At 40.0% G+C, this 21,040-nt stretch overlaps 1 protein-coding gene across 4 annotated transcripts in view; it reads left to right on the top strand.

Annotated features, from left to right (window-relative positions):
• The window catches only part of LOC124718856 (F-box/LRR-repeat protein 2-like), a 143,463-nt gene that overhangs the window by 49,105 nt on the left and 73,318 nt on the right, over window positions 1-21,040 (top strand). For all 4 annotated transcript variants that reach the window (XM_047244482.1, XM_047244484.1, XM_047244481.1 and 1 more), the window contains exons 5-6: window positions 3,478-3,673; window positions 16,449-16,499. In XM_047244482.1, the coding sequence (XP_047100438.1) occupies window positions 3,478-3,673; window positions 16,449-16,499 (247 nt within the window). The remainder of the gene's footprint in view (window positions 1-3,477; window positions 3,674-16,448; window positions 16,500-21,040) is intronic.

Below are 21,040 nucleotides of genomic sequence, written 5' to 3'. Positions count from 1 at the left end.
TGTCACAATTTTATATTGTTGACAGAATGCGGCATAGCTCCTAGATTTGACATTAATGACAGAATAAATGCATTTGTTTTGCTCAGGGCAAGTAAATGGAAAGAAAAATTTGTTTTTGCTATACATCATGCTAAAATAGTTCTTCAGAAAGCCTGTACAATTTGTAATTTATTTTCTACAGTGATATATCTAAATTGTTGTGCACAATATTTCTCATCTACATAGCTCATTTAAGTAATAGTCATGAATAACAATAAAAAAACATTCAAATTATTATCAAAATTATAACAATTAGCCACATAGCTGTGTGAGGGCACTTTACTCACAACTGCATCGTCCTGTTTGCATTATGGCAGAAACACTCACTTCATGCAGGATTTTAAGTTTTAGTTACATTGGTTTTATACAGCTGGTGTCTATTGAATCCTATAATATGTTCTATGGGGTGTTATCCGGCCTGGCTCATTCAGCAGTAGCGCTTTGTACATTTTCAAAAGCACCCTTTTGGTGTACTCCATTTTATGGCAACCCACCATTGTGGTTTGGCTCTTTAACATAGATAGCTTCCCAAATGCTGAGTTTCCATAATTGTCCATCTGCATTATGAAAATATAAGCATTATAAACCTGAAGATGCGCGTATACAGGCACAAAACCATTAGTTGCGAATAAAGCACCTTGATACAGCTATGCAGCTTTTGGAAACACTTTATCAACTTTTTTCCTTACTATTTTTGTGATAATTTGAATGGTAATTGAGTGGAGATTTTTTTATATTTTTTATTCACAATGTTTCTGAGCTGTAGTTGCTCTCCTCAAAAAGTTGCTTGTAATTATTTGTCATTTATTATTGAATTTATCTTAGAAATTACAAAACTTCATTAATCTGCGAAGAAAAAATTGCAGGTTTTTGGGGAGGTGGAGAGGGTGCATGAGGAGAAAAGGAGCAGTTCTGGCAAGGTAGCAAGGTCACCTCGGTATGACTTTGAAAACGCCCTGACATTATTTCTGAATTATCTTTGGCCTCAACTGTACCTGGACCCTTCACACATGGATTGTTAAACTCCCTTATTTGGCAGTCAGTGAACCAGACACCTTGTATCATTTGAAGAAAAAAAAAGATAAAAAAGGGGGGGATAATCCTGGCTTGACGGACTGCACAACTCGTTTCCAGTCAGCTGCTGTCCAGTTTGTGTGTCGTTTGCCCCATTGAAGACCAGCAGCTTTGTGCTGCTGTGAGCATTAGCGTTTTGTGAGGTACTCAACTCAGGATGCCCAGTGTGTCATTAGTTCTGTTAGGTGCATCCATGTGATGCCATTTTTTTGTTCAACTTTGCGCATGCACATAAATTGCTGACAGCACAGCTACGCATGCGCATTTGCGCGTGGGTAATTTCTTGGAAACAAAGGTCATGCATATAGCTCATTGCTTCCAGCCTTTGGTGAGAATCTTTGCTGCACTTTTGGCAGATGGCAGGCAGTTGGGTTCCCATGTGTGTTTGATTGTGTAGTGTGTTGAGGTTATGCTGTAAAGTGATTTATGTGCAGTAATGGCTGTGGAATCCAAAGGAAGCACTCTTGAATGTACAGATGATCATCCAGAAACGTGATTGCGCCATGCATTTCTAGTCACTGCTACTAACAACTTTCTAATGAAGAGACTTCAACAGATTCAAATGGGGCACTGTTGCCGTGGAAGTTTATAAAAATGCATTATGGGAATTAAGCAGAATGTAGTTTTCAAATATGATGAAAACTGTTTCACAGGATTCATTTCCCAGCACCACATGAATGTAGAGGTGTTGAGATTAACTGTGTACCCTACCAAATCACAATTCCCTTCATGGCCCAGTAGGAAAGATGCTGTTTGGGTATCCTTCTCCAATGTTGTATGTAAAGTCAAGGTCCCATCACTACAAAGACACTATGTGTGGTTGTATAAACTTGACAACAAATGCTATGAAAAAATCATCTCACATTCAAGTGAACTATTTTCATTTTTGCATAAAGATGTCAAGAATAACAGTTATATGCAAGAATGAAGAATTTTAAAAAAATCCTTCTTTATATTTGAATTTGTTTATAAAACTGTTCCTTGCAGAATTTTTATATCTGTATATACTGGTGCACATTTAATAAGTCTCTCAATGTGTGTGTCATTATTACTTGAACTTTACATTTCACTGAAATTATATTTTTAATTTACAGTAACAGAATAAAGCTATATCATCTCATTTATGCACCTAAACTGTCCCCTGTAATTCTGTACACTGAAAAGACAATTAACAGTGAAATATCATACAGCACATACATTGAGAAAAAGATTGATAACTGTTTTAAGCTCTCACTTGTTTTGCAGTTCTGACCTACATGTCAACCACAAATATTGTAGGAACAATTTTTCAGATAATAGACATTGTCTTTATTTACCAGTTCTTTGCACCGTTGAATGTGGATGGTATTTTCATTTTTTTCTCTGCCAATGAAGAAAGTTAGTTAAGACATTCTTCTTTGCACATAAGACTGCTCCCAGAAATGTAAACATTTCAGCAAAAAATCAAGGTGGGATTTCTATGAACAACCTCCCCCCCCCCCCCCCCCCCCTCCCCCTCCCCCCCCCCCCCCCCCCCCCCCCCCCCAATGACTTTGAAATTCATCAAATTTGATTTTTTTTTGTGATAGAGTCTTAAAGTGAAAGTGAGAACTAGTAATTGGTATGCCAAATGCTTTCAATTAAAGAGTCACAGTGCACAAGATGAGGTCTCGACTGTTTCCCTGTGGGGAGTTGAGATAAAAAAAATTAAGAGTACAGCATGGAAAAAGTGTTCAACATTTTTCACAAAAAGTGTGAATGGTGTATCCCACTTATTATACAGCATATCACTTTAATGTCTTACATGCTCGATGCTTAAAAAAACGAAGGTCTGTAAGTCAACTTCTTAGAGAGTAGTTGGTCTCTGAAAATAAGTTGGTGCCTCAGTAATGCCTGGGTAAACACCCTTGAGTCTTCAAACCTGAATTTACCAAAAATGGTTAGTTGGGACAGCGTTATTTGGCAGTAGTACTATTGAGACATGTAGTTATCCATATACCAAATGTGACTAAATTCTGAAATGGTCATCTTACACCATCTATGAGATTACATGGAATGTGACCCTAATGTTAAATCAGTGAGGGAGACTGGATTTTATTACATTTCCATTATTAACTTTGAAGTGACAAAAAGTACACTTCCAATTGGAAATAATACATTAACTTGTTCAAGAGGGGTCAAATGTTATTAAGGAATAATAATTGAAAAATCTTACTTTTAGACCTGTTTCACCATACTTACCCCACTTAGCAGTGTAATGAATACTTTGCTAGTGAGCTTGTTATTCACTGGAAAGATATTACACACATTACAATTAAAATATAATTTAAAATAAAGCTCTGCTTGGCTAAAAAAAAGTATTTGAACGTGCTTGTTTTCTTTCAGTACCTGCAAAAATGCCATCAGAAGTTCAGAGTGGCAGATGTCCTCTGGGCATTAATGACTTACCAGATGAAATTCTGATAATCATCTTCTCCCACTTGTCATTGACTGAACTCCTAGATGTTCAGAAAGTGTGCCATCATTGGAAAACACTGTCTCGAGCTCCGGAGTTGTGGAACCACAAGGAATATCTCATCGGGTAAGAAATAAATTGATAGTTATGTGGGTTCTTGCAGTGCATTAACTAAATGTGGTGTAGTGTTTACTTTCTATCTTAAATTCTAAAATGGGTGTGGTAAACTCTTGGACATTGTACTGTTCATCCACAACTAGAACTTTACCTTGAAGACCAATTACTCAATGTGATAGAGACTTGCCGCTTTTTGGGACTGGTCTTCGATACTTGGCTGATGTGGCTCTTACATCTTTGCCACCTTAAGTATAGGTGCTGGCTACACCTTAATGCACTTTGCTGCCTCAGTAACACCAGCTGGAGTGCAGACCGCACTACCCTTTCGTACCTTTACAAAACCTTCATCCTGTCTCGCCTTCAGCATTGCTGTTACTGGATCCGATATGCTTCTGTGAGGTCACTCCACTACGGATCAGGCACCAGCAACGGCTACTCGATTATGCTGTACATGTTTGTGGCTCCCATAAGTATCCGAGCTACTGTCTCCTTTTTCCTAGTAGGAAGATCCATCTCCAATAAAGACCCTGTACTGGGGTCACAATTGCAGTTTGACTACAATGTGTCTGCTGTGAAGTCCAACTTCCCCAGATGTCACCTCTTGACAGGGATTAATCACGTGGCTTGTACCCTGACATTGGATCCGTCTCAGTTCATCCTTAAAATTCATTTGACCCCATGGTGTACTGCCAACTGTTTCTGGCTGCCCTCAATGCATTTCTGGGTTTGGAAGTGGCATACACTGCTGGCTCGAAACTTGATGGATGAACCGGTTTCGCATACATGCACTGTCTTCGCTGTTGAATTGGTAGCCATCGAACGAGCCGTTAGCCGTTCTCGTACTTACACTGGCAGTTTCTTCTAATCTGTATCGACTCCCTGAGGAGCCTCAGGCTGTAGACCATTACTACCCTCGTCACCCATTAGTCACAACTATCTAGGATCTTGCTTCTGACCTCCAACATGCTGGATGGCTGGTTGTCTTTGCTTAGACCTCTGGACAAGTTGGGATCTCGGGGAATGAACATGCCAACCAGTTGGCAGTGTTGGCTACTAGGATTTACTTCTCGCAGGGAATCCACTGTCTCGTGTCAGCTAAGCATTGGTTCCACTTGGCTGCCCCACAGCCACATTCAGCTTACTGCCAATGTGGTGTTTGCTTGACAGTCCACCAACATCCTGCTAGGCTGCTCAAATTAAATATGTCTGCTCTGCAGTGATCTCTAAACTGTCCTGACAAGATACCTCTGGTGCTGGCAGACGATGCCAAACCGGCTGACCTGGTTTTGTTTCACCTGCGAAGGTGGTTTCTGTTAGTATCTGAGAGATGGGGAATGGAGGGGCACCCCTCGCCTACTCTGGCCAAGGGGACCCACGGCAGCCGTTGCTCAATGTTCCAGCCTGACTCCTTTCCTTCCCACCTTTTTATTCTTCTTACCCTTTCATGTTCGCCATTTTTAATGTTTAGCCTTACTTAAAATTTTTATCTTCTCTATGCTGCTTGTTTTGATGGGGTAACGGATGGCAAGGTAGTGCTAGTTCGATGCAGAGGGTGTCTACCACTGTTACCGTTCTCTGGGGTCCAACAGCATTCTGGCAGAGTAGTTCACCCACCTTACCCCTCTCATTCACCTCCTTCTTATGTCATATTGTATCTTGGTTAAATTCAAGCTACCCAAGCATTTTGTATCCTTCCTTTAAGGATTATTCCTGGTTTGATGCAAATAGGATGGAGGGACTTATATCACAGTTTGATTCCTGTAACACCAACCAACCAACCAAACTCTTGGATTGCAAGTATAATCAACTCAAGATTATCATAGAAATATTCTGGTGTTGTATTCAAAATACATTCTGCTTTTAGGATCACTTAACTGAAGTTCAGATAAACGTTGTATTATTGTTTTGCTTGCGAGATTCCTATAAAGGTCCTATTTGTCTCCTTCATTATGAAATAATTAATTCTGATACAACTTATTGCCAGGAGTTCATTTTTGTTTTAATAACCCCCAAAGCTATATCAAAGAAATTGAAATGCCTCTATCTTCCTATGATACAGTTGTCATGATATTGCCTGACAACTGATGTGTTGTTTCATAGATTTGTTTCAGGTATTGCTTCTCATATTTAACTAATTCCTATTTAAGTGTGCAGCATGAGAGGAGAGAATGGCTTGCGTGTGTGATGAGGAAGTGAAGTGCAGTTATGAGGTGCTACACAAAATGGAGAATTTCACTGTAAAAATCGGAAAGCTATACTTACATCCTAATTTCCTTTGTCACCTTCAAAGTAGTCACATCAAGCTTGTATGCAATGATACCAGTGTTGTTCCCATTTTTTAAAGCACTCTTGGAAGTTTGCAGGGTGAAGAGCATTCAGGACTAGTTGAGATTCCACCTGGATGTCTTCAGTAGAGTCAAAATGTCACCCTTTCAATGTGATTTTCATCTTCGGGAATAGAAGTTGTACGGGGCTAGGTTGAAGAGTAGGGAGTGTGGGGGATAGTTGCTGTGTTGTGTTTGGCCAGGAATACCTTAACGACAAGTGAGGTGTAGACAGGTGCATTGTCCTGGTGCACCAACCAGTCTTCCTTTTTCCACAACTCTGGCTATTGGCACCGAACATTTTCCCTCACTTACCTCAAAGCCTTGCAGTGAAATGGCCTGTCGACAGTCTGCATTGTTCCACCAGTGTGGAAAAAAAATGATCAGCATTGACTTCATTTTGGTGCGAATTTGTTGAGATTTTCCGGCCATACAGAAGGTGGTGTTTTTCATTGTGATTATTGCTCTTCATTTCAGGGTCATAACCGTAGACCCAGGACTCATCACATGTCACGAGTCTGGATAAGAATTTTGGACACTTGTGAACTCTTCAGTTGCAGCTCAGTGCAAGTGTGAATAGTGAGGTTTAGTTGGTCGATGCTGATTAGGCAAAGGACAAACTTTGCTGCAATTCGTTCCATGTTCAGTTAATCAGCTAGAGTTTTTCGACATCTACCATACAGCAGTTGAAGTCTGTTACAACCATTGAGAATGCCTTCTTTCGTGAATCACGTCACGCACTTTCACGATCGTTTCCATTATGCATGTTGATGGTCGACCAAAATGTCCGTCATCGTCCCTCCCTGAAGTGCTTGAACCACCCAAATATTCTTACTTGACTCGGTTCTCTCTCTCCAAATGCTCTGTTAATATGTGGTGGGTTCCAGCTGCAGTTTTCTTCAATTTGAAACAGAACTTGATGCAAATCTGTTGCACCTTCACATTATCCATTTCCCAATTTGTAGAAGCTGTGAATCATGTCGGACACACAATGACAACTCACACAATGACAACTCATAACTGCATGCACAAAAGATGACATAACTTTCTGCAGAGTAGCTAAGACGTGTACTTCGAGGCACCTAGCGGCAGAATGTCGTACTGATATTGGTTTGATTGGTACAGTGAAATTGTTGGAGATTTTAGTTAGCACATTGTATAGCTACTGTGGTCTTCCACCATTTCTCTTTGTCTCACTAGTAAAACTTAAAATGAATTATTTCTCCTTTTCTTGAAACTGTCTGGTGTAAATTACAAATACTGTGTTTTGCGGTGTTGGCTGCGACTGTTGTTTTACAGTGTTCTCATTTTATGTTCTTTTGCTGCGTGTATCTATGCATGTATGGAATGTGTAGGCAGATGTGTTTGTGACATATGTGATCATGCAATTAATGACTTAGCTTTTACAGTGTAATTACTCTTGTAGTGTTGTCAGCTGTGAAACTTGGTTATTGAGTCTTCTTTCTCCAGAATAAGTTAAAAAAAAAAAAAAAAAAAAAAAAAACTCACAGTATGATGTGCACATACTATTGTTCTAGTGGTGAAGGGAACTCAGTGCGATGTGAAAGTTTTGGGTTTTGTACATTGCTTCAGTTAGAAATGCTTACAGTTCTATAAGTTTATTTAGACAGACACGAACTAGGTTTGTTATTTGTCAGCTGTAACCAAAATGATTTAACTCCTTCCATTGCACAAAATAAACTTTCCATATGTCCTCTTGTTGGTCATCTCTTAATTTGTGAAGGTAATCCTTCCAAGCTCATGACACCAAATCCTCAGTGGACATCACAAATGAGAGGTTGTAAATGTTACAAACTTGGATAAGATTTCAAACACACAGGGTATTGTAGCTTTCAAAAATATGTGTCTGAGGGGCTGTCGTAGGAATCGAACAGTTTGAGGCAGTGTGTGGTTGGTTTCTAACTCTGGCTAAAACACACAATGTATAGAGTCTTAACTGAGGGAAGAGTGTGTCTGTTACTTCTAAATTCTCTAATGGAATTCACATTGATATGTTATGCTAAGTGTCACGTATGTTAGCCTTATCATCACAAAAGTGCCTGCATTTGTAGAGACTTAGAGCTATACGTGGCCATTTTGAGATATAAAGTAGTAATGGACCAGTGCACACTGCAGAATGCCATAAGCAATTGTTGCAGCTGACAATAAAGCAACAGATGGTGGAACAAACTGCCTTGGCATTGCTTAGCATACGTAAGTCTAAGTGTGATAGTGTGCTGCTGAAACTGTTATCTCCTCAGGCACATTTTTCCTTTCAGAAAGTGCACTGGAACAAATTTTGATTTAGCCTATCTGCAGAAATGCTAATCCATAATCACTTTGTGCAATCCAATGAGTCTGTCTCAAAGTAGCTGTTAAGAGGGCAATCACACTCCTGCTGCAGAAAGGGGGTCACGTCAGAAGCCAGTTGTACACAGATTCTTCCACAGCGTTGTCATCTTCAAGCCGGTGACCTCCTTTCGCACCCTTAGTCAGTCCAGAAAAATGAAAATTGTAGAGTGATAGGTTTGGGCTGCAAGGTAGGTGACTTTGCCAGCTGACAATCGAGTCTTGGCTTTCAAGGGGGCTACCTATCCTGTCCTCTGCTACTCCTTACTGGCTTGTTTAGATTCGGGAGTGTAGTGGTCGACCCATATTTCATTACAGGTGACGATCCAACTCAAAAATGCATCACTCTCTTTCGCCTCAGCTTCTGATTTTCACTCATAAGGCCTGGGGAACTGTAGGTTGTGCAGTCAATCTCTGGAAAATTTCTGTCACTTGAACTCCTTTACGAGCAAGAAAGTCTGTAATTATGCATTAATTTAAGAGACATTTGGAGAAAAGGGAACCACTTGTATGAATATCAAGAGCTCAGATGGAAAACCAGTTCTCAGGAAAGAAGTGAAAGCAGAAAGGTGGAAGGAGTGTACAGATGGTCTATACAATGGCGATGTAGTTGAGGGCAATTTTATGGAAATGGAAGAGAAAATAGGTGAAGTTGAAGTGAGAGATATGATACTGTGTGAAGAGTTTGACTGGGCACTGAAAGTCCTAAGTCAAAAAAGGCCCTGGGAGTAGATGACATTCCATTAGAACTACTGATAGCCTTGAGAGAGCCAGCCCTGACAAAACTCTGTCATATGGTGAGCAAGACCTATGAGACAGGTGAAATGCCTTCAGATTTCAAGAAGAGTATGTTGTTGTTGTTGTTGTTGTTGTGGTCTTCAGTCCTGAGACTGGTTTGATGCAGCTCTCCATGCTACTCTATCCTGTGCAAGCTTCTTCATCTCCCAGTACCTTCTGCAACCTACATCCTTCTGAATCTGCTTAGTGTATTCATCTCTTGGTCTCCCTCTCTGATTTTTACCCTCCACGCTGCCCTCCAATACTAAATTGGTGATCCCTTGATGCCTCAAAACATGTCCTACCAACCGATCCCTTCTTCTGGTCAAGTTGTGCCACAAACTTCTCTTCTCCCCAATCCTATTCAATACTTCCTCATTAGTTATGTGATCTACCCATCTAATCTTCAGCATTCTTCTGTAGCACCACATTTCGAAAGCTTCTATTCTCTTCTTGTCCAAACTATTTGTCGTCCATGTTTCACTTCCATACATGGCTACACTCCATACAAATACTTTCAGAAATGACTTCCTGACACTTAAATCTATACTCGATGTTAACAAATTTCTCTTCTTCAGAAATGTTTTCCTTGCCATTGCCAGTCTACATTTTATATCCACTCTACTTCGACCATCATCAGTTATTTTGCTCCCCAAATAGCAAAACTCCTTTACTACTTTAAGTGTCTCATTTCCTAATCTAATTCCCTCAGCATCACCCGACTTAATTTGACTACATTCCATTATCCTCGGTTTGCTTTTGTTGATGTTCATCTTATATCCTCCTTTCAAGATACTGTCCATTCCATTCAACTGCCCTTCCGAGTCCTTTGCTGTCTCTGACAGAATTACAATGTCATCGGCTAACCTCAAAGTTTTTATTTCTTCTCCATGGATTTTAATACCTACTCCGAATTTTTCTTTTGTTTCCTTTACTGCTTGCTCAATATACAGATTGAATAACATCGGGGAGAGGCTACAACCCTGTCTTACTCCCTTCCCAACCACTGCTTCCCTTTCATGCCCTTCGACTCTTATAACTGCCATCTGCTTTCTGTACAAATTGTAAATAGCCTTTCGTTCCCTGTATTTTACCCCTGCCACCTTTAGAATTTGAAAGAGAGTATTCCAGTCAACATTGGCAAAAGCTTTCTCTTAAGTCTACAAATGCTAGAAACGTAGGTTTGCCTTTCCTTAATCTTTCTTCTAAGATAAGTCGTAAGGTCAGTATTGCCTCACGTGTTCCAGTGTTTCTATGGAATCCAAACTGATCTTCCCCAATGTCGGCTTCTACTAGTTTTTCCATTCGTCTGTAAAGAATTTATGTTAGTATTTTGCAGCTGTGGCTTATTAAACTGATTGTTCGGTAATTTTCACATCTGTCAACACCTGCTTTCTTTGAGATTGGAATTATTATATTCTTCTTGAAGTCCGAGGGTATTTCACCTGTTTCATACATCTTGCTCACCAGATGGTAGAGTTTTGACAGGACTGGCTCGCCCAAGGCCGTTGTAGTTCCAATGGAATGTTGTCTACTCCGGGGGCCTTGTTCCGACTCAGGTCTTTCAGTGCTCTGTCAAACTCTTCACGCAGTATCATATCTCGCATTTCATCTTCATCTACATCCTCTCCCATTTCCATAATATTGTCCTCAAGTACATCGCCCTTGTAGAGACCCTCTATATACTCCTTCCACCTTCCTGCTTTCCCTTCTTTGCTTAGAACTGGGTTTCAATCTGAGCTCTTGATGTTCATACAAGTGGTTCTCTTATCTCCAAAGGTCTCTTTAATTTTCCTGTAGGCAGTATCTATCTTACCCCTAGTGAGATAATCCTCTACATCCTTACATTTGTCCTCAAAAATCCCACATAAGAAGAGTATAATAATTCCAATCCCAAAGAAAGCAGGTGTTGACAGGTTTGAAAATTACCAAACTATCAGTTTAATAAGTCATGGCTGCAAAATACTAATACAAATTATTTACAGAGAAATGTAAAAATTGGTAGATGCCGACCTCGGGGAAAATCAGTTTGAATTTCGTAGATAGAAATGTTGGAACACGTGAGGCAATACTGACCCTACGACTTATCTGAGAAGATAGAGTAAGGAAAGGCAAACCTACGTTTCTACCAATTGTGGTCGTAGAGAATGCTTTTGACAATGTTGACTGGAACACTCTCTTTCAAATTCTGAAGGTGGCAGGGGTAAAATACAGGGAGCGAAAGGCTATGTACAATTTGTACAGGAACAAGATGGCAGTTATAAGAGTCGAGAGGCATGAAAGGGAAGCAGTGGTTGGGAAGGGAGTGAGATAGTGTTGTAGCCTGTCCCCGATGTTATTCAACCTGTGTATTGAGCAAGCAGTAAAGGAAACAAAAGAAAAATTTGGACTAGGAATTAAACTCCATGGAGATGAAATAGAAACTTAGGTTTGCCAATGAAATTTTAATTCTGTCAAAGACAGCAAAGGACCTGGAAGAGCAATTGAACGGAATGGGCAGTGTCTTGAAAGGAGGATATGAGATGAACATCAACAGCAGCAAAACGAGGATAATGGAATGTAGTCGAATTAAATCGGGTGATGCTGAGGGAATTAGATTAGGAAATGTGACACTTAGAGTAGTAAATGAGTTTTGCTATTTGGGGAACAAAATAACTCACGATGGTCGAAGTAGAGAGGATATAAAATGTAGATTGGCAATGGCAAGGAAATCATTTCTGAAGTAGAGAAATTTGTTAACATTGAGTGTAGATTTAAGTGTCAGGAAGTCTTTTCTGCAAGCATTTGTATGGAGTATAGCCATGTATGGAAGTGAAGTAGAGATGATAAGAAGAGAATAGAAGCTTTTTAAATGTGGTGCTGCGGAAGAATGCTGAAGATTAGATGAGTAGATCACATAACTAATGAGGAGGCACTAAAGAAAATTGGGGAGAAGAGGAATTTCTGGCACAATTTGACTACAAGAAGGGATCAGTTGGTAAGACATGTTCTGAGGCATCAAGGGATAACCAATTTAATATTGGAGGGCAGTGTGGAGGGTAAAAATTGTAGAGGGAGAGCAAGAGATGAATACACTAAGCATATTCAGAAGGATGTAGGTTGCAATAGGTACTTCGAGATGAAACAGCTTGCACAGGATAGATTAGGATGGAGAGCTGCCTCAAACCAGTCTCTGTACTGAAGACGACAACAACATCAACATCATGAGCATAACTTATCAAGCAGTTGGAAGTGTGTAACACCCAGCCCTCCCCGGACCCAATGGCCCCCACCCAACAATACTGGAAGTGTATGTCTGGTCGTACCAACTGTTGATGATCAGGATCAAAAATCCCACATATATCTGACTAGCTCAGTGCCCCCGTAGTTTAATGAGCTGCAGATATTTCTTTGTTTTTAACTATTCAAATTTTTATGTTGTTCACATATTGTAACACACAAACTTTTCATACTAATTAAGGCCATATAAGCAGTGTCTTTTCCAAATGTACTTCTGACCAAAAAGCAGTTCTTGTAGCTGGAGTCCAAAATTTTTGTTAATCGTGCTGTTTTGTGTTCTTTAGAGATATTTCCATAGCAACTCCCATCCCCTAACAAATATTTCTTTATATCTAACTGAGAATTGAAATGCCAGTTTTAATGAATTCAACTTTAAAATTTTTTTGTTGTAATGAAATATTTTCTTAAAAATTTTCATCCCCTTCTACAGTTTTCTAAAAGGAAGATGATGAAACTTACCAAACAAAAGCGCTGGGAGGTCGATATATATATATATATATATATATATATATATATATATATATATATATATATATATATATATATATATATAAAATAGAAGGAAACATTCCACGTGGGAAAAATTATATATAAAATCAAAGATGAGGTGACTTACCGAACGAAAGCGCTGGCAGGTCGATAGACACACAAACCTGCCAGTGCTTTCGTTCGGTAAGTCACCTCATCTTTGATTTTTATATATATATATATATATATATATATATATATATATATATATATATATATTTTATTTCTAACCAAGAAGTCATATACCTTAATAAATATTTTCAAAACAACTTTCACCCCCTATTTTACTCGCTTTGTGGTTGAATTTCCAAACAAATGCTAAAATACATTTCATTATTTCTGGCTGAGAAACAAAGCATCAGTTTTTGCAGATCTAGCTTAAAAATTGCACTAATAGTTACATTTTTTAAAAACCTTCATCCACTATTTAACCTCCTTGGAGTTGGAATGTAGAAAAATCCCTTAAATGACACCTACAGTAAAAGATCATCTCCAAATTTCAAGTTTCTAGCCTCAGTGTTTTGGGCTGGCCAATGATCAGTCAGCCAGGACATTGCCTTTTATGTATAGATCCACCATCATGTATTATGTAATTTAATTTTTAAGTTAGATAATTGCATTCCAAGCAAACAAATATTCAATGTTTTTCGACATGTTGGATAGTGACTTGCATTTCTCTTTCTAGGTGAAATAGCATAAAACAGCATAAAAATAAAGTATTATGAGCCTTCACTTTCTTTAATCGTTTTAATAACACTTGAACTTAGACAACATAAGTATGTAATGGAACACTTACGCACAATGGTAAATGACATGGCTATACCAAGTAGTTGCCTCTGGTTTCTCTTTCACTGACTGTGGAATGAACATCGAAAGTAAACAGAACACACTTCCCTTGCTGATTTGTGAAAATTGCTTAAACTTTTGGTTGAACATGTAAGAATATGCATAACATTTTTACAATTTTGGTTCAAAACCAGTGCCATCTCTACTATAAGAAATCTCCTTTTATTGGATAGATAAATCTACTCACCAAGCAATGATAGGAGAACACAGACACAAAGGTGTAGAGATTTGCAAGTTTTAGAAGCCAGTGGCTCCTCCTCTGGGCAAAAGGACCGAAGGAGAGGGAAAAGGCTGGAGAAAAACGACTGGTGAGGTTTTGGAAAGGTGGAAAGTTGGGGGAAGTCTTTCCTTTTCATCCTATTCAGTAAATCTCCCTTGAGCAAGTGTTCTGTGCAACTTTTCTGAACTCTTCCATTTCTGAAATGTTAACAATCCTTTCCTTTCTCCCCTCTTCCTTCACCTTCAACCCTTCTGCTAGAGGGTGCCACTGGGTCCAAAAACTTGAAAATTTCTTTACCTTGATTGAGTATGTTCTCCTGCTGCCACTGGGTGAGTAGAGTAAGCTATCCAATTACATTATATTCTGAATAAATGATTTCTTTTGTTGGCATAAGAATAGTCTCTGCTATCTCTGACAGTAATATGTTGAAGGTTGTTCACTTTCGTATGTTCGCTGTATTATCACGTGGTATCATGTTATGTGGCAGTTCTAAAAGATGTACTTAGCAAAGAAAAGATAGTCAAAATGATTGGTAGTAGAGGGGGTTGTTAGAGCGTCTTAGAATGCCGACTCTGTTCATACACTGCCTCATAGGATTTGTGATTAATGATGCAGACTCATTCTAGTGAACACTAGCGAAAACACGATTTGCATCTCAATAAAACTTCTTTAACCATTGTACACAAAGTTGTACAGAGTTCTGCAGGATTAATTTCAAGCAAGTGTTCAGCAGAACTGAAAAATGTGATAATGTGCCCCAGAGTTTCAAATCTTAAGTTTGTGGGCTTCATTGTGCCACACTGATTTTATTCAGTACAGGAGCTGCTCCCAATAGTCCAGAGCCTACCACTGTGTTGTTTACAGGTGTGTTCAAAAAGAGGCCAAACTATTGCCGTATCAGCTTTATCGCCTATTGTATATCATTTTAAGCACCGTCCCCTTCAAAATAGTCCCCTCTGCTGGCAATACACCGTTCTCATCATTTCCTCCAGTTATGGAATGCCTCCTGCAACACATTTTGTGGGATTGTGCGCAATGTTTTTTTTTTTTTTTTTTTCCAGTTTGGGAAACAGGAAAAAGCCTGCTGGGGCCATATCCGGAGAATTTGGTGGATGGTGCGCAACAGGAATGTTGTGTTTTGCTAGATAGCTGGAGATAAGGAGTGACACATAAGCTGGCACATTGTCACGATGCAACATTCTATTCTGGTTTTCCCCAAAATGAGGCCTCTTCCTGTGCGCAGCATCCTTCATGCACACAGGTGTTCCCTGGTAGACTTCCTTGTTTACCTTCTGACCACGTGGCACGAATTCATGATGGATTATGCCTTTGTAGGCAAAAAACGCAACCAACACCACCTTGATCTTCGACCAACTGTGACAACTGCATCCTTGTTTCAGCATCATAGTTCATAGCCATACACCCGTGTCTCATCGTCTGTTATGATGTTCTGCAGAAAGTTTTCATTGTCATTAACGGCAGCAAGCAGTTCCTCGCAAATTTCGACACGGATCTGTTTCTAATCTTCAGTCAACAAATGCGGTATGAATGTTGCACTGACATGGCGCGTCTTAAGTTTTTCGCTCAAAATTTGATGGCACGGTCCTACGTTGATGCCCACCTCCTCACCAACTTCCCAAACAGTTAAATCACGATTTTTGCGAATCACGGCATGAATGCTATCCACATGGCCATTATCTGTTGATGAGGAAGGGCGTCCAGACTTGGAACCGTCACAGGCCGACATTCTGCCCTGTTGAAAACATTTAAACCGTGCGTAGCACTGCATGCCACTTGTACAGTCCTCCTCATATGCTTGGCTAAGCATTTGAAATGTCTCTGTGAAAGTTTCGCTAAGTTTGTAGGCAGAATTTCTCTGTGTGAATTTTAAAATTTTCCTGGCGAATTGACTGTTCAAACAAATTTCGGGCTTGCAGCCGGTCGTCGTTCAATACTTCGCGCGATATTTCAACTGGGCACCTGCCAGTCATCTTCAGGTGAGCCATCGCAGACTGGCGAAAACGTCCTCCGTTCCGCAATATATAGCGTACTGTAACTATTCTGCGCATGCGTCGAAAACTTGATAGTTGAACCACACTGCCTGTCGGCAGCACCCTTGCTGGTGGAATAGCGGTCTGCGGCGACTGAGTTCTTAAAGCGTTGTTCTTAAAGCTCCTTCATTGCACTAATCCAATGAGCAAGCTTTACACATGCTTACTTCAGCGGCTTTGGTTCGCTTGCTAATGGTCCAAGTGACAGAGACAGATGGCAGGTTGTTGTCTAAACCTGTCACCAGGCGCACTGCAGGAGCGGCAGCGAGCTCTCAGCTGGTTGGTGCGCTATTTCAAAAGTTTGGTTTCTTTTTGAACACACCTCATATACTGCTGTAATTAATTCTCATATGAATTTTAAAATTTACCCCAGTGAAGTGGATGTTTAAAAACAACTTTTTGGTTTGCAGCTGTCCATCGATTAGACCGCGTGATACTTTACGTGGACACCACCGCGCCAGGTGAGCCATTTATTACTTTTTAAAATGATTATATCTGCTTATTATGAATTAAGTAGTGACACAATCTGACATTTCTTCAGCTCCCATGGGACCACATTAATTAAAATTTAAAAAAGAAGTGAAAAATTTGTGTTACCTATTTATTTGCACGAGACTCTTTATCTCTAAATAACTACTGCAACTTACCTGCTTCTGAATCTGTGTAGTGTATTAATCTCTTGGTCTCCCTCTATGATTTTTACTCTCCTCACTTCCCTCCAGTACCAAATTGTTGATCCCTTGATGTCTCATAATGTGTCCTACCACCAATTCTTCCTTCTTGTCAAAGTGTGCCACAAATTCCTCTTCTCCCCAATTCTATTCAGTGCCGCCTCATTAGTTATGTGATCTACTCATCTAATATTCAGCATTCTTCTGTAGCACCATATTTCAAAAGCTTATATTCTCTTCTCTTCGTTTCTAAACTGTTTATCACCCATGTTTCACTTACATAAATGGCTACGCTCTCTACAGATGCTTGCATAAGAGACTTCCTGACACTTAAATCTATACTTGATGTTTGTAAAACGACTTTTATCATAATATTATGAATATTTATATGTGTGTTTGGAGAGAGAGAGAGAGAGAGAGAGAGAGAGAGAGAGAGAGAGAGAGAGATTGATTTTTGATTGAGACTTTAAGACGTAATTGGTACTGGAATTTTGGTTGCTGCTTCCTTAAATGATCAGCTTCTACACCGGTTGGTGATGTATTGGAGGAAGTTATTGTTCATTAAGATTTAAAATACAACTCTGTTGGTTACTTGGCCGTAGTGCAGATGGCTTTTAGCCCAAGTTTTCGTAGCTTTTCATACCTAAGGGACCACTGTTACAAGTAAATAAGATCAAACAGCAATTTCCTTTTCATGAGAAAAGGAGATTGCTTGGGACACAAGCTTCCTTCAAACTACATGTCCTGCTACATCAAAATTGGTCAGTGCAGTTCAGCACCATACTAAAAAACAAGAACAAAATCCAATTACTGTTATTAAGAAATTATGAGAGGTTGTTATGAATTGAGTGAAAACCATAGAGAATGCTTTTCCTTTCCTGTATTTTAGGGAACTTTGTACACTTACCGCTCTGTCGATTTATAGCCATTGACGACAATGAAGTTCACCTCCTTTTCCAAAAACAAGATATTTCTATTCTTCACTTCCAGAAAATTTGTATACATAAATGTTTAGCAACTCTAACACCTACTTTACTCAGTTTTATCACTAAAATAGCAGTTTTCATTAAATGTAACAATATGTTCTGAGTGACGGCCTAGCAACAAGCTTTCCACTAGATACAGATTAACAGTCCTCTTCAAGGTTGCTTCATCAGGAAAGAGGGAAGGAGAGGGAAAGACGAAAGGATGTGGGTTTTAAGGGAGGGGGTAAGGAATCATTCCAATCCCGGGAGTGGAAAGACTTACCTTAAGGGGAAAAAAGGACAGGTATCCACATGCGCGTCTGCACACACACACACACACACACACACACACACACACACACACACACACACAGACATGTGTAAAGGCAAAGAGGTTGGGCAGAGATGTCAGTCGAGGCAGAAGTACAGAGGCAGGGTGTATACGTGGACAAGGAAAAAAAATTCCCGGATTTTTCCCGGATTTCCCGGTTGAAAATACACTTTCTCCCGGGTGAAAATACGCTTTCTCCTGGGTGAAAATACACTTTTTCCGTGTTAAATGACAGTATACTCTTCCTTGGCACTGTAAAACTGATCAGTACTTAGAATGTTTATGGTTTTCTACACAGACGTAGAATTTGCTGGCACTTTAGAAAACGAAACCTAGGGGGGGGAAAAACACGTTTTGGGAAGATCTTTGATGTGCAGCAACATGTACGTTGCATTTCTTCGCTTTACGGAGACATAAATTCGAATTCCACCAAACACTGCAAGTTACTTTCCGAAGCAATGAAATCGAGATTGCGACGCCCTTTTGTAAGCCAGTCATAGCTCATGTCACATGATCTCGGCAGCTGATGACAGCATAGGACACGTGATGTAGTCAGCCACTAGCAAGATCACTCTTAAGTAGCGCGAAAACACAAATAAGATAAGTTAATGGTTTAAATTAATATACATAGTTTTGCTATAAGAAAAACAAAGTGTTCACATATAAAATTGGTCTCGAAGATTAATAAGCTGCAAGAGAAGCTAAGCTTCCACATATAATGCTGATCATTTTGCACGTGCTACACTTTAAGATACATCACACAAATGTGCCAGTAAAATTTTTAATAATGACGTAAATGTCTGATCTTCTGGGCTCGAAATTCTTGTAGATGGTCGTCCTCAAAGAGTTGATTTTTAAATGAGAGTCAAACGCTCTGTGATTTAAGACATTCGTCGTACATTCTCGTACATTCTCGTACATAGTTCATCTTGCGTAAAAGGAAATTTACTTTGAAAGTAACACTTTTCAAACCACCATTCGCAATATTTTCCCGTGATGTGTTAGAAAATTGGTTTGTTTCACTGGTTGCCAGAGAGCGCCAGATAACAGGCGTCACTGCACCTGCACAGCTATGATGACGCAGGAAGCCTGCATGTTCGTACGTGTAAAATATTTAAAGATCTTGCATTATGTCATAAAAGAAACAAGACATCAAAGGACACTTCAGGAGCATCGGAATTTCGTGAACTATACTAAAATGCATAATTCGGCTTAAAGTACTCAATCGTATGGTCGGATTCGGATGTAAATTTTCTTGAGTATCAGTACTGTATTCTCGTGTTTGGTTCTTTATTATGGCATAATGCCATACGAGCTAGAAGATGGAAAATGTTCACTTGAAATGCAGTGAACAGTTGAAACTAGCCAACAGTGTGAAATTAAACACTTCGTTACAAATAAATTGACTGTCTCAGTGCAAAATATTAATAAAAACCAAATCTCTTTAGCAAACCGACAAAAATAACTTCATTGTTCTGCAAGGTGATTAATTCTGGACTGTCAGAAAGGTGGAAATACAACCTGAAAATAACAACATATTTTAGCCTTGCGTAGTTATGCAAACGTATTTTAATTCATTTGGTAGCTCCCGGCCACAGAAATCCGTTTTGTTTTCATTTAATGTGAGAGCAATAAACGAAGAGGAAACAGCAAAATCACTAAACGTAAACTCGTGTCACGTGGAGACTACCCAGCTCCCAACTACAACTCAGACTGCTCTGTGCATCAGCCCTGGATCTACGATATTTCCGAACCGGAGCAATGTTGATAGTGGCGTCCAGCCACACATCTGTAGCCAGAAGCGGGAGAAGGTACTATTCATAGGCGACTCAACTGTGCATGCGCAAGAGCCTGCCCCCCAACTGCTCAAATGTAAACAGCTGTCATGTCACACTCATCGGAGGCAATTTGTTGTTAGGAATCACTGCATATTCTTCCTGAAGCCTTTGACACACTTCGGTTGTCAGACGCTTGTATGAGCACTGTGTTTTGTTCTTGTATATGGCGCATTTCCTTTGCGACTTAAGTTTTATTTTCGTTTTTTTTCTCTCGTTTGTTTATTTGCTGTAGCATTATTCTGCAGAAGCGGGATACAGTAATATCCTTCGTTAGAGTATCGGTTCTTACCAGTCAAAATCACAAAAATTTATATGCTAACTAAAACAAGGAAAAGTTCCTGGAATTCTAAAAAGTTCCAGGGTTTTTCCCGGTTTTCTCCCGGACGAAAAAATTCCCAGGTTTTTCCTGGATCTCCTGGATGTCCCGGGTATAAACACCCTGAGAGGCAAAGATGTTGTTGAATGACAAGTGATGTACGAGGTCAGTTGGTAAATCACGTGGGTGCTTTCACACGTGGCTCTGCCTTTGATCGTGTACACCTTCCGGGTTACAGGACTGGAGTAGGTGGTGGTGGGAGGGTGCATGGGACAGGTTTTACACCAGGGGCGGTTACAAGGATAGGAGCCAGAGGGTAGGGAAGGTGGTTTGGGGATTTCATAGGGATGAACTAACAGGTTACGAAGGTTAGGTGGACGGCGGAAAGACACTCTTGGTGGAATGGGGAGGATTTCATGAAGGATGGATCTCATTTCAGGGCAGGATTTGAGAATGTCGTATCCCTGCTGGAGAGCCACATTCAGAATCTGATCTAGTCCCGGAAATTACCCTGTCACAAGTGGGGCACTTTTGGGGTTCTGCTGTGGTTGGTTCTGGGTTTGAGGGGATGAGGAAGTGGCTCTGGTTATTTGCTTCTGTACCAGGTCGGGAGAGTAGATGCGGGATGCGAAAGCTGTTTTCAGGTTGTTGGTGTAATGGTTCAGGGATTCCGGACTGGAGCAGATTCGTTTGCCACGAAGACCTAGGCTGTAGGGAAGGGACCGTTTGATGTGGAATGGGTGGCTGCTGTCATAATGGAGGTACTGTTGCTTGTTGGTGGGTTTGATGTGGACGGATGTGTGAAGCTGGCCATTGGACAGCACATTCGTTAAATTTCAAGCTTTTGCAACCCATGGTTGCTTCATCAGGAAAGAGGGAAG

The sequence above is a fragment of the Schistocerca piceifrons genome, chromosome 10 (assembly GCF_021461385.2).
Source record: "Schistocerca piceifrons isolate TAMUIC-IGC-003096 chromosome 10, iqSchPice1.1, whole genome shotgun sequence".
NCBI lineage: Eukaryota > Metazoa > Arthropoda > Insecta > Orthoptera > Acrididae > Schistocerca > Schistocerca piceifrons.
Note: the sequence above shows the minus strand (reverse complement) of the source record. Positions and strands in the feature narration are given on the sequence as shown.